This window comes from Bidens hawaiensis, unplaced genomic scaffold, assembly GCF_021521415.1.
Source record: "Bidens hawaiensis isolate Kalapana, Puna unplaced genomic scaffold, B.hawaiensis_p1.1 tig00017943_1, whole genome shotgun sequence".
Taxonomy (NCBI): domain Eukaryota; kingdom Viridiplantae; phylum Streptophyta; class Magnoliopsida; order Asterales; family Asteraceae; genus Bidens; species Bidens hawaiensis.
Window position 1 is genome coordinate 272,850 of NW_027492708.1, and position 12,713 is coordinate 285,562.

At 33.5% G+C, this 12,713-nt stretch overlaps 1 protein-coding gene across 1 annotated transcript; it reads right to left on the reverse strand.

Annotated features, from left to right (window-relative positions):
• Nucleotides 1–571: 571 nt before the first annotated feature.
• LOC143555015 (calcium-dependent protein kinase 24-like) lies at nt 572–7,668 on the reverse strand. The gene is made up of 8 exons (XM_077044658.1): nt 7,142–7,668; nt 3,857–3,980; nt 3,403–3,546; nt 3,089–3,241; nt 1,719–1,834; nt 1,460–1,630; nt 948–1,178; nt 572–841 (listed from the first exon to the last, which is right to left on the reverse strand). The coding sequence occupies exons 1-8, from the start codon at nt 7,658–7,660 to the stop codon at nt 713–715; spliced, it is 1,587 nt and encodes a 528-aa protein (XP_076900773.1). The 5' UTR covers nt 7,661–7,668; the 3' UTR covers nt 572–712.
• Nucleotides 7,669–12,713: the final 5,045 nt, after the last annotated feature.

The window sequence follows — 12,713 nt, forward strand, 5'->3', positions numbered from 1 at the left end:
AAATGCAAGTCGTTTTCTATAAAGTAAAATTATATATATGTGATAGGGTTTGGAACTAATTTACTTGAGAAGTATGACTAAAATTTACTAATCAAGTAACCTAGAAGATGGTAACTTCAACACCATAAAACCCAAAATATTTCGATGACCCGACCTAAAAGTATTTACCACAAGTTGTTAGAATTCCAAGCACTAAAAATTATTGAACCCATAGGACAAAAAATCATGCGTCCACCTGCCCACCACTGATAACAATAACATCAAAAGCAAAGTATTTTATGAGATCGCAGATGGATTCACTTAATTGAGTTTAATGTTTTATAACCGAAACCAAATCGAAAGATTAGTTATCAAAAAGCTAAAAATCAAACTATCTCTTATTCGTGTTTTTTAGATATCCTTCAAATATAATCAGTTTTTATATTTTTATGTTCATCCATATTAGTTACGAATTATATAAGTAGTTGCATGCTTACATAGCAGGTAACTACTGCATGAGTTCTTATTTTATGTTTGAAGTCTTCAGTCGATATAAACTGCAAGTTCTTGCCAGTCTATACTAGATTGGTAATGACTTGCAAGATGTAATTTCGGTCCGCAATCGAGTTCTATAATGGTTTTGATTCATTATCTAGCTTACAAAATGTATTAGCTTGCTTGCTTCCATCCACATTCGAACTTCTAAGATTCATTGAATGTTAGTGTATATTTTCTATTGATCTTTGAACATTTTCACGCTAATTGCATTCAACATCACTCTCGAATACTGTCGAGATTCCATCTTCCAGTCCATCCCTGTCGTCATCATTGCTGCAAACTCTGGGTAACTGATCCGACCATCCTACAACACATATATTATTACTTTAACAAACAATAACAAAACTTATTTTTAGTTATGTATGATAAAATTCATGTTGTATTCATCATTATTTTTAGTTATTTTTCACCTTATCTAGGTCTGGATCATGGATGATATCATTAACTAGCTTCTCGTTGTTTGTATTTTGGTCTTCAAACAAAGACTCCTTCAACTCATCAAACTCGATGTAACCATTTTCGTTCTTGTCGAAATGGTGGAAAGCTTGACGGAGATGATCATCGTTGCTAATTCGTTTCAAGTGAATCGCAACCATCATAAACTCTTCGCAGCTCAGTACACCGTTTTTGTCAAGATCAGCCTTCAAAAATATAAAATAAATATGTGCATTTAGAATATTAAAGTCTAACGTACAAATCATGTAACATAATTATAATGTAATCTTGATTCATTAATTACTTTTGAAAATTTTTGCGAGAAAAGTTAAAGCAATTGTAAAGTTTGCAACCAGATATGTGCCAGTTGCTAATTTTGTGACTGTTAAAATTTCAGTCACAAATCCATCATAAATTTTATGATTTTCCTAGCGGTCACAATTTACAAATGCCCGGTTTCCTAGCATAGAATGATCATGGTACTTACAGCATCCATTAACATCTGAAAATCAGGATCCTCAAGAGGTTGATCTCCAATGGAACTCAAATCGTCTTTAAACTCTTCAAACGTAAGCGATCCGTTCTTGTCCTTGTCCATATCATTGAACATTTGTTTCAGACCATCAACTTGTTCATGTGACAAGTTTTCTGCAACCACCTGAGTTCAAAATTCAAATCCTAAAGATAGTCAAAGTTTTGACTTCAAACTAGCAAAATGAGAAGGTTAATGAATTTAATTAACTTACCCTAATCACTTTCTTTTTAAACTTGTTCATCAAAGAGAACTGTTGAATTCTTGATCGTACATTTTCTCCCAAAGAAATATTGGGGACCTTGTGGGCATTTTGAATCCATTGGTTTTCTGTGCACATGTTACCAAGGTCATCTAGTAGCTTTATTATAGAACTTTAGGTTAATTTTAGTCACATGATAGCAATATCTATTTGTTCTGTGGTTCTTTAACTTGTGATTTTTTATTGGGTGCTTTGTATTGATGTTTCGTAGGGATGGCAATGGGTCGGGTTTAGGTATTCCCAAACCCATACCCGGTTATAAAAGTCCATCCCAAACCCGTCAGGTTTTAATCGGGTAATTACCCGTAGGGTTTCGGCTTTTCCCATTGGGTTTTCGGTTTCCTATCGGGTTTTGACAAAATACTCGTTGAGTATACCTGGCTCAAAACCCGTCGGGTTTCTACCGGGGTTTTGACAAAATATAACTAATTGATTACAAAGATGGTTACCATAAAGGTAAAAATATCTCAAATAATTGACATAAACAAGTTTCGACAAATAATATATTTGGAATATATTATATGTATAGTATAATAAGCTATATCGGGCACATCGTGTATATAATCGGGTAAATGGGTCTATGTTATCGGGTAATCGGGTATATTAGAAATCCCAAACCCGTCCCAAACCCGTGAAAAATTTCAAAACTATTCCCAAACCAGTCCCAAACCCTAACGGGTCGGGTATTACCCGTCCCATTTATGTTGGGTTTCGGGTTTTCCCATTGGTTTCAGGTTTCATTGTCATCCCTAAATTGTTTCGCAACATCTGGTTTCTTACTAGATAGTTTTTAATAGTATAGTGGTTGTTATATAACAAAAACATGAACAAAAGATTCTAAAGAAAATAATATTTGAGAAACAAAAAAATCGTTTCCCAAACAATTTCATGTTACAATAAGAGAATTCTCATATGCGGAGAATTTTGTTTCATTGTAGCAAGTGCTAGTAATCCGTCGGTGAAGGTGGTAACTGTTAGTAATACGGCAGTGAAAAGTATGGAACAAACTCTATTTCGAAATATAATCAACAACAGATGCCAGTAGATTAAGTCTTGCAAATTTTAGTTTATTTTTTTCCTCTTTTGCTTTTTTGATTTTCTCTACTGATCAAGTGATCCATCGGAAGTTACCAAAAGATCATTACGACCAAACCTCAAAAAATTATATTTTAAACATTTTCATTTTCATTTTCAGTAGACCGTTGACGATGACTTGTACTTTACTATTGATTTTTAAGAACTTGCTTTTACTTTTTTTTGGGGCATCTTTTCCTTCGATGAAAATCAGTTTTCTAGTAGTGTAAACTTCATCCAAATCATACCAAGGACTTGTTCGACAGTGAGTCGATCGTGCGGGTTTTGATCAAGCATGCCCTTCACGAGTTTTTTCGCGTCTTCAGATACCCTTTGCCAAGGGTCCCTAATGAAGTCTATGTCACCCTTTATTATTGCTTGAGAAATTCCCTCTTCCGTTTCTGTAAATTGTCCCATACAAAACACCAAAATGTGAGAAATTAATCTGCTAGGATTCATATTATTGCATATCTTAGGGAAGGATATTAATGAAACTTCGTATGTTCAACTTAGCCCCTTATAGTTTGATCTAATTACAGACCACCCCATAAAATGATCATACCTGCCCAAAAAGGAGGAACTCCACAAAGCAAGATGTAAAGAATGACACCAGCGCTCCATACATCGATTTCTTCTCCGTAATTCCGTTTTAGCACCTCGGGTGCCATGTAAAACGGACTTCCAACGACTTCCCTAAATCTTTGTCCTACATACAAATCAGTTTCTTCAGGGTAAGATACATATCTATAATTACATATATAGTTTGGCTGCATATTGTACTAATACACACTATATGGTACAATGAAGGTGTGATAAAGATGAGACATACAAAACAGAACTACAAATCCACATGCTCATGTCAAATCCTATTTGTTTCCTTAGTTTCCTATTATAACATCAATTTTTTGTTTAATTTTTCCTTTAGTTTACAACCTTCTTATTTTGTGTTTATGTTACTAAAACTAATAGGCAACAACGAGAAAACAAGCAAGTAAAATTTGTTTTTGAAGACATACCGGGCTCAAAGAATATAGAGAGACCAAAGTCGATTACTTTTAGAGATGCTTGTTCGCCTTTATGATCGTATAAGAAATTTTCAGGTTTCAAATCGCGATGCATAACTCCATTTTTGTGGCACGTCTACACAAATATGTTTATACCATATCATATATGTCTAAAGCTGAAGCATATAAAGTATGCACATAAACTTATACAACATCTATAACAGAGTTTGGATTTTTTTCACTATAATGTTATAGATTTATTTATATTGTTTTAAGAAAGCCTTACAATTATAGGAGCATTAACTTTTGTATGAATCCAAATCTAATCTATGAAATTAGCTATATAAATATGAAGAGATAGAAAGCAGAGTAAATCCTTAATCTGTATACAGATTACAAATTGATACATTCCACCTGGTTATATTCTCATATTAGAAAGACTAACTAATTACCAGACTCAACTAACTATATTTTATATTCTTTAACAAAGATAATAAATCGTGTAGCCACTAAATTCTTATTGAAGTATTTCCATAGACATTCAAAATCTTAGTCGGATAATAAAAAATAAAAATAAAAAATCAAGAACTAATATGTATAGATTGCAAAGCATCACAATGGTCAATTGACAATGCTTCATGAAAAAAATGTGTGAAGTTGACGGCTAAAAAAGGAAAATTAGATTTTAATAATCCCAACTTTCTGTTATTGGCCGATAATAATCCCAACTTCGTTTATTCCCACATGTGGTTCCAAATTTAAAAACGTTGGCTCTCAATCGTCCCCCCGTAAAAAAAAACTTAACGGCGTTAAGTTTTTTCCGAATTTCAAACTGATTTTTTAGGGCTTTTGATCGGAAGAAGGATACGAGTCGATTAACGTAAAACTTAGTTCGAAATGATGCTTCAAATGGCTTGATTAGTGCTTCAAATCGGGTGTTTGAACTTCAAATTAACAAAAATTAAGTTGTTTAGAGTATCTTTTCGAGCTAAGTTTTACATCAATCGACTCGTATCCTCCTTCCGATCAAAAGCCCTAAAAAACAGTTTGAAATTCGGAAAAAACTTAACGCCGTTAGATTTTTTTTAACGGGGGACCATTGAGAACCAACTTTTTTAAATTTGGGACTACTGGTGGGAATAAACTAAGTTGGGATTATTATCGGCCAATAACAGAAAGTTGGGTTATTAAAATCCAATTTTCCTTAAAAAAATAAGCGGTTAATTCTAATAATCGCTTACCAATATGTTGAAATATGTGTTTGCTTTCAATTCAATGTCAAACATTTGTTTGCATAAATACTTAATAACAATTTTTCTGGTATTGTATGTTTAATATGCTGTCGAGACACTATGGATTTTTGGAGTGTTATTGGGCTGATTGGTTGGATGGCTACTTATGGGCTTGGATGCTAGCTTGGACCTAAAGCTGGAGATGAGAAGGCCCATCCCATATGGGTTTATTAAAACGAGGAATATTCCTATTTCCTGTTGGTTGTATTTTTCATCTTCTTGATTCCAATTAGGGTTTCAATTGTTGAAGTGTAGTTTATGTAATCGGTTCGGTGTTTAGAACATGACAATGATGGTTTAAGTTCTTTTATTTTCTTATCTATCTTCCGTTCATTTTTTGGTTGATTTATTCCAGAGTTTCTCATCAATTGATAAAAAAGTATGATTTGTGACACAATACTTAGAGCATTCCCAACCTATTCCCTAAAATTATGTGAGGAGAGTTTGTAAATTATAGGGTGGGGTTGTGAGTGGTTGTGAGTGTAAATTATAGGATGGAGAGAGAAAAGATAGTGATTTTTTGTAAATTTGGGGAAAAAGTAGTGATTTTTTTGTAAATTATAGGGTGGATAGAGAAAATCATAATGAAAAATGTATAAAAAATATTATTTAATTGAACAAGAGAGAGAAATGTAGTGTTTTTTAGTGTAATTATATGATATATATAGATATAGGGATATGAAATGGGATGAGAATGCTCTTATTGTGCTAGAAGTAACTTAGTTATTGCTGATTTTTAGCTTATGTGATGTTTGGTCTTCAACACTAATACAATTAGTGTTGATCACGCATTTCTTACTGACCAATAAGTTCCTACCAACCAGATAGATGAGATGTGTGCTCTAGAGGCTCTTAACTAGAGGCACTAGATTTTCTGTCGCCGCACTATCAGAGAGTGTGAGGGGCTCTGTCCCCTACTCCCATATACCCCACGATTCTGCAAATGAGGCACTAGTCTCTATTGGCCCGTATTGTTTGTCATAGTCAGAAATCAAGTTAGTCTCATACAATTGTTCACTCCGCACATCCTAAATCGTAGTGAAACTTAGTTTGATAAAACTAAAATCACCAACATTTATTAGATAAAGGTGAAACAATTGTTATTTATTTATTTTTTTGAACAACCAATGGTTTTTTTTTCACCTATTTAAGTGAGGGTATAACCCATAACCATATGTAGGGCTGTCTTCGAGAACCTCATATTAATTGTGGAAACTGAACACATGACCTTTGTTTCCATAGTCCAGGAAACTTTTCATTCAACCAAATAGTCATTTTATAGACTTTTGTATTAAAACAAAACTATATATAAAATAGAAATCTTATTTTTTTTAACAATTATGGGCCTCACGGGAGGGTGGGCTTGGGTCCGTCACTCTCCTCGTCCTCCCTTTAGGCCGGGCCTGACCATATGGTTATAAGCCCATACACCTTTGCCACCAAGTTAGTGGTTGTGAACAGTTGTTATTTGGTCGAGTTTGTGGTTTAGTTTGACTTCAAACCAAGCAAGTTGTTTGACTTGTAGACTCAATACCCTTTTGACCATCCGGTGTCTCATTCTTTAGTACCACAATAAAAAACACTCTTAGACTCACACCCTTCATGATTTCAAAACCAAACCTACATGTTTGAGGGTAAAACGACGAACTACCAATTTTGCAGGTTCAGTTACAAACTACTATACCAACGACCATTCGATTTTGAGCGAACCAACAAGAACCATCTATGATCTATGTTCATCTCTTTCCTTGATTGCTCATTGACTAGTTTGTATTTCATGTTGACTGCAGGCGGGTACTTGAATCGTTGAACCGTCAAAACTACTAGCTCAACAATCCTTCCTATTTTTAATACATCGAATACCAAGTTTTTTCCTAATAAATCAACTATGGGACTAGGTTTTTTGTGATCTAGGGTAAGATTTATGGGAATGTATACGTTGCATGTATAAAAATTTCATGAAATCAAGAACTTAGTATAGAACACGAAGATAATTAATAATAACCTGGACAACTTCAAGAATAGTTTTGATAACAAGGGCAGCAGCTCGTTCAGTGTAATGACCTTTCGCAACAATCCGATCAAAAAGCTCACCACCTTCACAAAGCTCCATGAGTAAATAAATTGCATGTCTATCTTCATAAACATCTTTATAGCTCACAATATTTGGATGCATAGGCATATATCTCATAATGGCCACCTCTCTTCTCACATCTTCAACATCAATTTCTGCCCTTAATTTGCTCTTCAATATCCTTTTACACGCCACCCTTTCGCCCGTTGTTATATCTTGGCATTCATATGACACCCCAAACTGACCCCTACCGAGCTCTTTCCCGATTTCATAACGGTCATATATGTTTTTCCCATCTGTGTCTTGGATTATACGAGTCGGGCGTATGTATATAGGCCTTTGTGGTTTCTTGCGTTTGTGTTTAAATCGGTTGGGTGGAACGGGATGGTCACGGCCGTTTTGGCTTCTTTTAATATAGCTTGCGTTGGCAACCGACACGCAACCCCCCATTGATGATGTTGATGATTGTTTTATAAGATGCAATTAAGGGTTTGTTTGGATGATGCATGGGGGGTGCAACATAGATTCGAGATTCTTACATTGAGGATTGGAAACAATGAAAATTTGGAATATTCGATGGTGGTTTTGAGGTTGGATATTTTGTGGTTCTTTAACATTAAGAATTTATGATTCCGAAAATTTTGTAAATCGAAGGGACGATAAAATATTATCTTAGCTTTAACTTTGGTCTTTGTCCTTTTAGCTTTAGTGACTCAAAAGGCAAGTAAAGCTATTGAGTTTGAGGTTGGATACTTTGTGATTCTTTATTATTATTATTTTTATTTCTCAAACTTTTAAAATAGATAATGTGAAACTTAAAACTATTTTATTTACGTGCAATGTATTTTAAAATATAGAATCACAACCCGAAATGAACTCAACTTGACACTAAAAAGTGATAATCGAAATAGGGCATGCAATATAACGAGTATATTATATTTCACTGAATCAGCTTATACAAAAGAATCGTAACAGAAAGGGATGGGAAATCAGATACATAACAAGATGGGAAAAGAGAACAATCACTACTCGATTAACAATATTCATTTTAAAAGGGGTAGTGACATAGCTTGTTTATCGTTTGCCTTCTGCTTCGATGTAATCACTACTTTTCTATTTGAAGTCATCGTTGTGAATTGTGATTTTAATCGAAAATTTTGATATCTAATCTCCTATCCTCATATATATGTTTGATGATAGTTCCTTCACCGTTCACAAATGCGGGTGGGTTCACTTGTTGGGCCTAATATGAACTCAGCTGAAGAAAGCCCGTAAATTAGAAGCCCGGTAATTAATATCTGAAGTCTAAACTAGTGCCCTCGCAACTTAAAAGGCTTTAAATTTCAAATCATTTAAGCTCTAAACAAAAAGTTATTGGGTTGCTAATGGCCCACATAAAAAGTCTCGTTTAAATTGGTTAGCAGTAGCACACGATGTCTTAGGGCCCGACAAATACGGCTAGTGTTCCAAAGCGGGAAGCTAGACGACGGTGCTGCCGTTAAAGACCTAGTTTCCATATCACCTTCATTTCACCACAAGGTATGACGTCACACTTTTTTTTATTACATTCAATTAGATACATTACATGCAATTGATGGAACTCGAGAGATAGGATGTCATTTGTAGTTTAATAATTAGAATCAGCATCATTTCAATATTTCGCAAACATAAACACATATTAAACCGTGTGTTGGAAGCTTTTTTTTTTTTTTTTTGAGTTGTTCAATTTAGTTTCCTCATGTTTTCTAGGTTGAACAAGTAGTTAGTCTTGTTGGTAATGTAATGTTGTTAAAACCGAACCAGACCTGACCAGCCGGTCAGGCTTGTTGGAATGGGAAGCAGACCAGCCTCTAGCCCGGTGAGTAGTGAAGTGGTTGGACCGGTTTTGAGTAAATATATATTTTTTGATAAATATATTTGTAGAGAAGTTGTTTAAACACTGCAAATTTTTTAACTCCATTTTTTTTACACATATATGAAATTGTTTGTGAACAAATCTTGATCAATGCTGCTATTGTTTTTCTAGGTAGCTAAGTTAAATGCTCTCTTTTTAATTTTGTTTTTCCTTTCAGATCGAAAAAATAGTAGCTTTTTAGTCATTTAAAAACAACTAACATAATATTATAGTTATGTAAATTTTGATGTAATATTTAAAGAACTTAAAAAACAAAACTAGTTAGGAGTATTAGAGACATCGATTTCCGGCGTTTAAAATTGTGTATTTTGAATATGTATTTTGAATCGGGTGTTTCTCTAATAATAAGCGCATCCGGTTTTTAAGTCTCGTTCAACAGGTCCGACCATTGAATAAGTTGTATTCAATATCCTTTCTTGATCCTCAAACTTGGTCTTTTCTTCTTTGATGTCATCCAAAGAATGAAAGAATACTAACAAGTAACAATTACTTAAATTACAGTGTTCAACATGGTGTGCATTAGGAACAACCTTAAAGTTCACACACAAGAACTTGATTTCAACAGCAATACGCCTCCTATTTTTAGATCAAATGTCAAGACACTCGGAAAAAAAAGTGACTTTGAAGATGGCGAATTTGATATTAATTTGAGGAAAGAAGAATTACTTAATCGCGAAAACTGCACATGGTTATCAACAAGTGGTGCATCATCTCCATCATCATGTTATATAGATAACGGTTTATCGAGTTACATGGATTTTTAGATAGATGCTTGGTTCATTTCATTATTATCGACACCATCACCAACATTCGATACACTTTTCAACACAAAAACCACATTCTTTGATGGTTCGATAGTAAACCCGATCGAAGAAGCATCTTTAGTTCTTAATCAAAGCAAAAATTTGGATGAAAATGAAAGTATAGCTTTTAATGAGAATTTAGAGGAAGAAGTTGTTTTGTGGCTAGGTTCTGAATGTTATGGTCAAACTTTGGATAAAAGGTCAAAAGATTTCAGTGATGGTAGTGATGAGCAGTCATTGTTTTCTTCATCTTCTAGCTCTGATTACTCATCAGAAGTCATGGATTTGGAAGATTTTAATGCGGATAAACCACTTTTTTGGCCTTTTAATTCAACATATGATTCAGGTGTGGAGACTAAATGGGATTACTTCATTATGTCTCCTCGTAAGGATATATCCCAAGTCGATAAACAAGAACTGAATATAGTAAAAGGGTGCAACAGAAGACTCGTGTTTGGAGCACGCTTAAACACATCATCAAATATGAGAAAAAGCATGGATATTGTAGCTAAGGAGCGAGTAGACATTGATTGTTTGACCAGCCGATCTGTGAGCCAGCATAAGATGGTGTTGGAAGATCTTTTGTTAGTAGACAGATTGATTGCAGAGGGTGTGATTGAGAAAATATTAGGACTTAGTGAATTTGATGGACATGAGGGTATTGAATATGAATTCAACAAAGATGAGATCTCTGCATGATTTTAAAAACTGGCCCGGAATAGACCTTCGGGTCAAACCAGGAACCTGCCTTTTTATCAGTTAAGTCACTATGCATTAAACTGTTCGATTTGAACCGCTCGGTTATGAAGTCAGCTAGTCTAGAAATAGGATTGAGAAAAAGGTTTGAAGTTTCCTAGTGATTTTAATTTTGAAAAGTTAATATTTATTATGATGTAATCTGTGTCGAAAAACGGCTAACCCGTTGAGCACGGATATAGCGGCCTTCTACCATTCTAACCAACTCTTGCATATTTTTGAAAAACCAGCCACCAAAATCTTGACAAAAACCTTTTAAGATTAACTTCTTTCTTGATCTGTGAGTGTTATTTATCCATAAAAATCACAAAGTGGTAAAGATCATACTGTCATAGACAAGATTAAAAAAAAAAACTAAAATTGTTGCTAATGGATTTGAATGTCATTTAAAGATGAATATTAAACTAGAACTGCAACATCACATAGTTAATAGACCATATACATAATGACTATATTAGATACCTAATTTGTCAGATAAAAACTTCAACTGGATCATTAAAAAACATAAAGAATATATATACGTAACGACTTTGTATAAGAAGTTTTTCTTAGAAGTTTGTACAAATTATGACTCATGTGGCATGAATGGAATTTGGGCCTTAGCAGCTTAGGTGGAAGGAGAAAAGCGGAAAAGGCCTGCATTCGAGACCTGAACGTCCTTGAGATATAAATTGCGATGTACATTTCATCAGGAAAAGCTATATTTATATTTTTCAAGTTTCAACCACGCCTTTGTCATTTGATCCAGTAGTCTATCGTTAGATATGAGATATAATATAGTTGTTTAGACTTGGTTTACTTGGATAAAATAAAGGCACGAGGAATCACCTTTTATAGAAAATCCTATCAAATTCAATCATAAATTATAATAAATACTTAAACACGTCAAGTAATATTTCTACGAGTCAACATTTAAGCAGAGTAACCATAGAAAATGTCGACATACCAATGCAAGAATAATAAACGAATTAAAAGATGCTACATTATTAATATTAGAATAATGTGTATCTAAACTAACACAAGGATGTTACGTTTTTGAAGTCTATGATTTCACTAGGGTCGTGAGATGCTATAAGCTACTAAACATCATAATCACATATGGACTAATTAGATCGCGTAAACATACGTATTAATGTATTATCATGCCTGTAGGTGACTATTAAGAATTTGTTACTACAAAAAGTCGAATGTAACAGAAAATTATGTAGGAGAAAAATTGCTGCGAGGTTAAATAAGGATTTTTTTTTTGGGTAATGATAAAGGTCATGGAAACCTTTTAAGATCATGAAATAGTATTATTTGGGGGGTCGAGTCTATGTTGGGTAGTCACGGTTAGTCTCAATGCATGGTTTGTGAAAGCATGGTTCAAGTTCTGTTAAAGAACTGTTCGGCAATAGCGCTGTCCAAAATATTGTTAATGTTTTGTTATATATATAGGTTTATGTGGAACCATGAAAAGGTGAGAAATCGAAAAATATCGGTATCATCCTGATACAAGTACTGAACCTACGCCGAACCGAAAATTTCGGTACTGGTATAAAAAATTTACGATTTTCGGGATCGGGATTTTCGGTACCGATCTCATTCCTAATACAAACTACATAAGTATTATCCAAAAAAACGTACAAACCCATATTAAAAAATATTTTTTTGAAGTAATTCTATTTTTTATAATATTTATATCAGATTGTTTACAATAAAAAGTTAAGTGCAACTGCATATTTTTATTCTTTTTAAAAGTTAACTTACCTTTTAACATGTAATGAAAATATGAAATCCACATATTTGTCTCTTTTTAAAAGTTAACTTTTACAAGTGATTTACGAAAAATTAAGTTATTAGTGTAATTAAATATTAGAAAAAAATAAAGAAAAAAAGAAAAGTAATAAGAACAAATAGGATATGAACATGTGACTTTGTTTAATAATAAACTAATAGGTGAACTAATTATGAATTAAGTTGGTGGAGCAAACAATTTGTGAGTTAGGATTGCAAAAAATTGATTTATTTATTTATTTATTTATTTATT

Bases quoted from the DNA above. Each gene is read 5' to 3' on its own strand.
- LOC143555015 (XM_077044658.1), bottom strand. From the start codon at position 7,660: ATGGGGGGTTGCGTGTCGGTTGCCAACGCAAGCTATATTAAAAGAAGC. The intron at 1,179-1,459 runs GTAAGTACCATG...ATATTTTTGAAG, and splicing joins TTCAGATGTTAATGGATGCT to GCTGATCTTGACAAAAACGG. The intron at 842-947 runs GTGAAAAATAAC...TATGTGTTGTAG, and splicing joins ATGATCCAGACCTAGATAAG to GATGGTCGGATCAGTTACCC.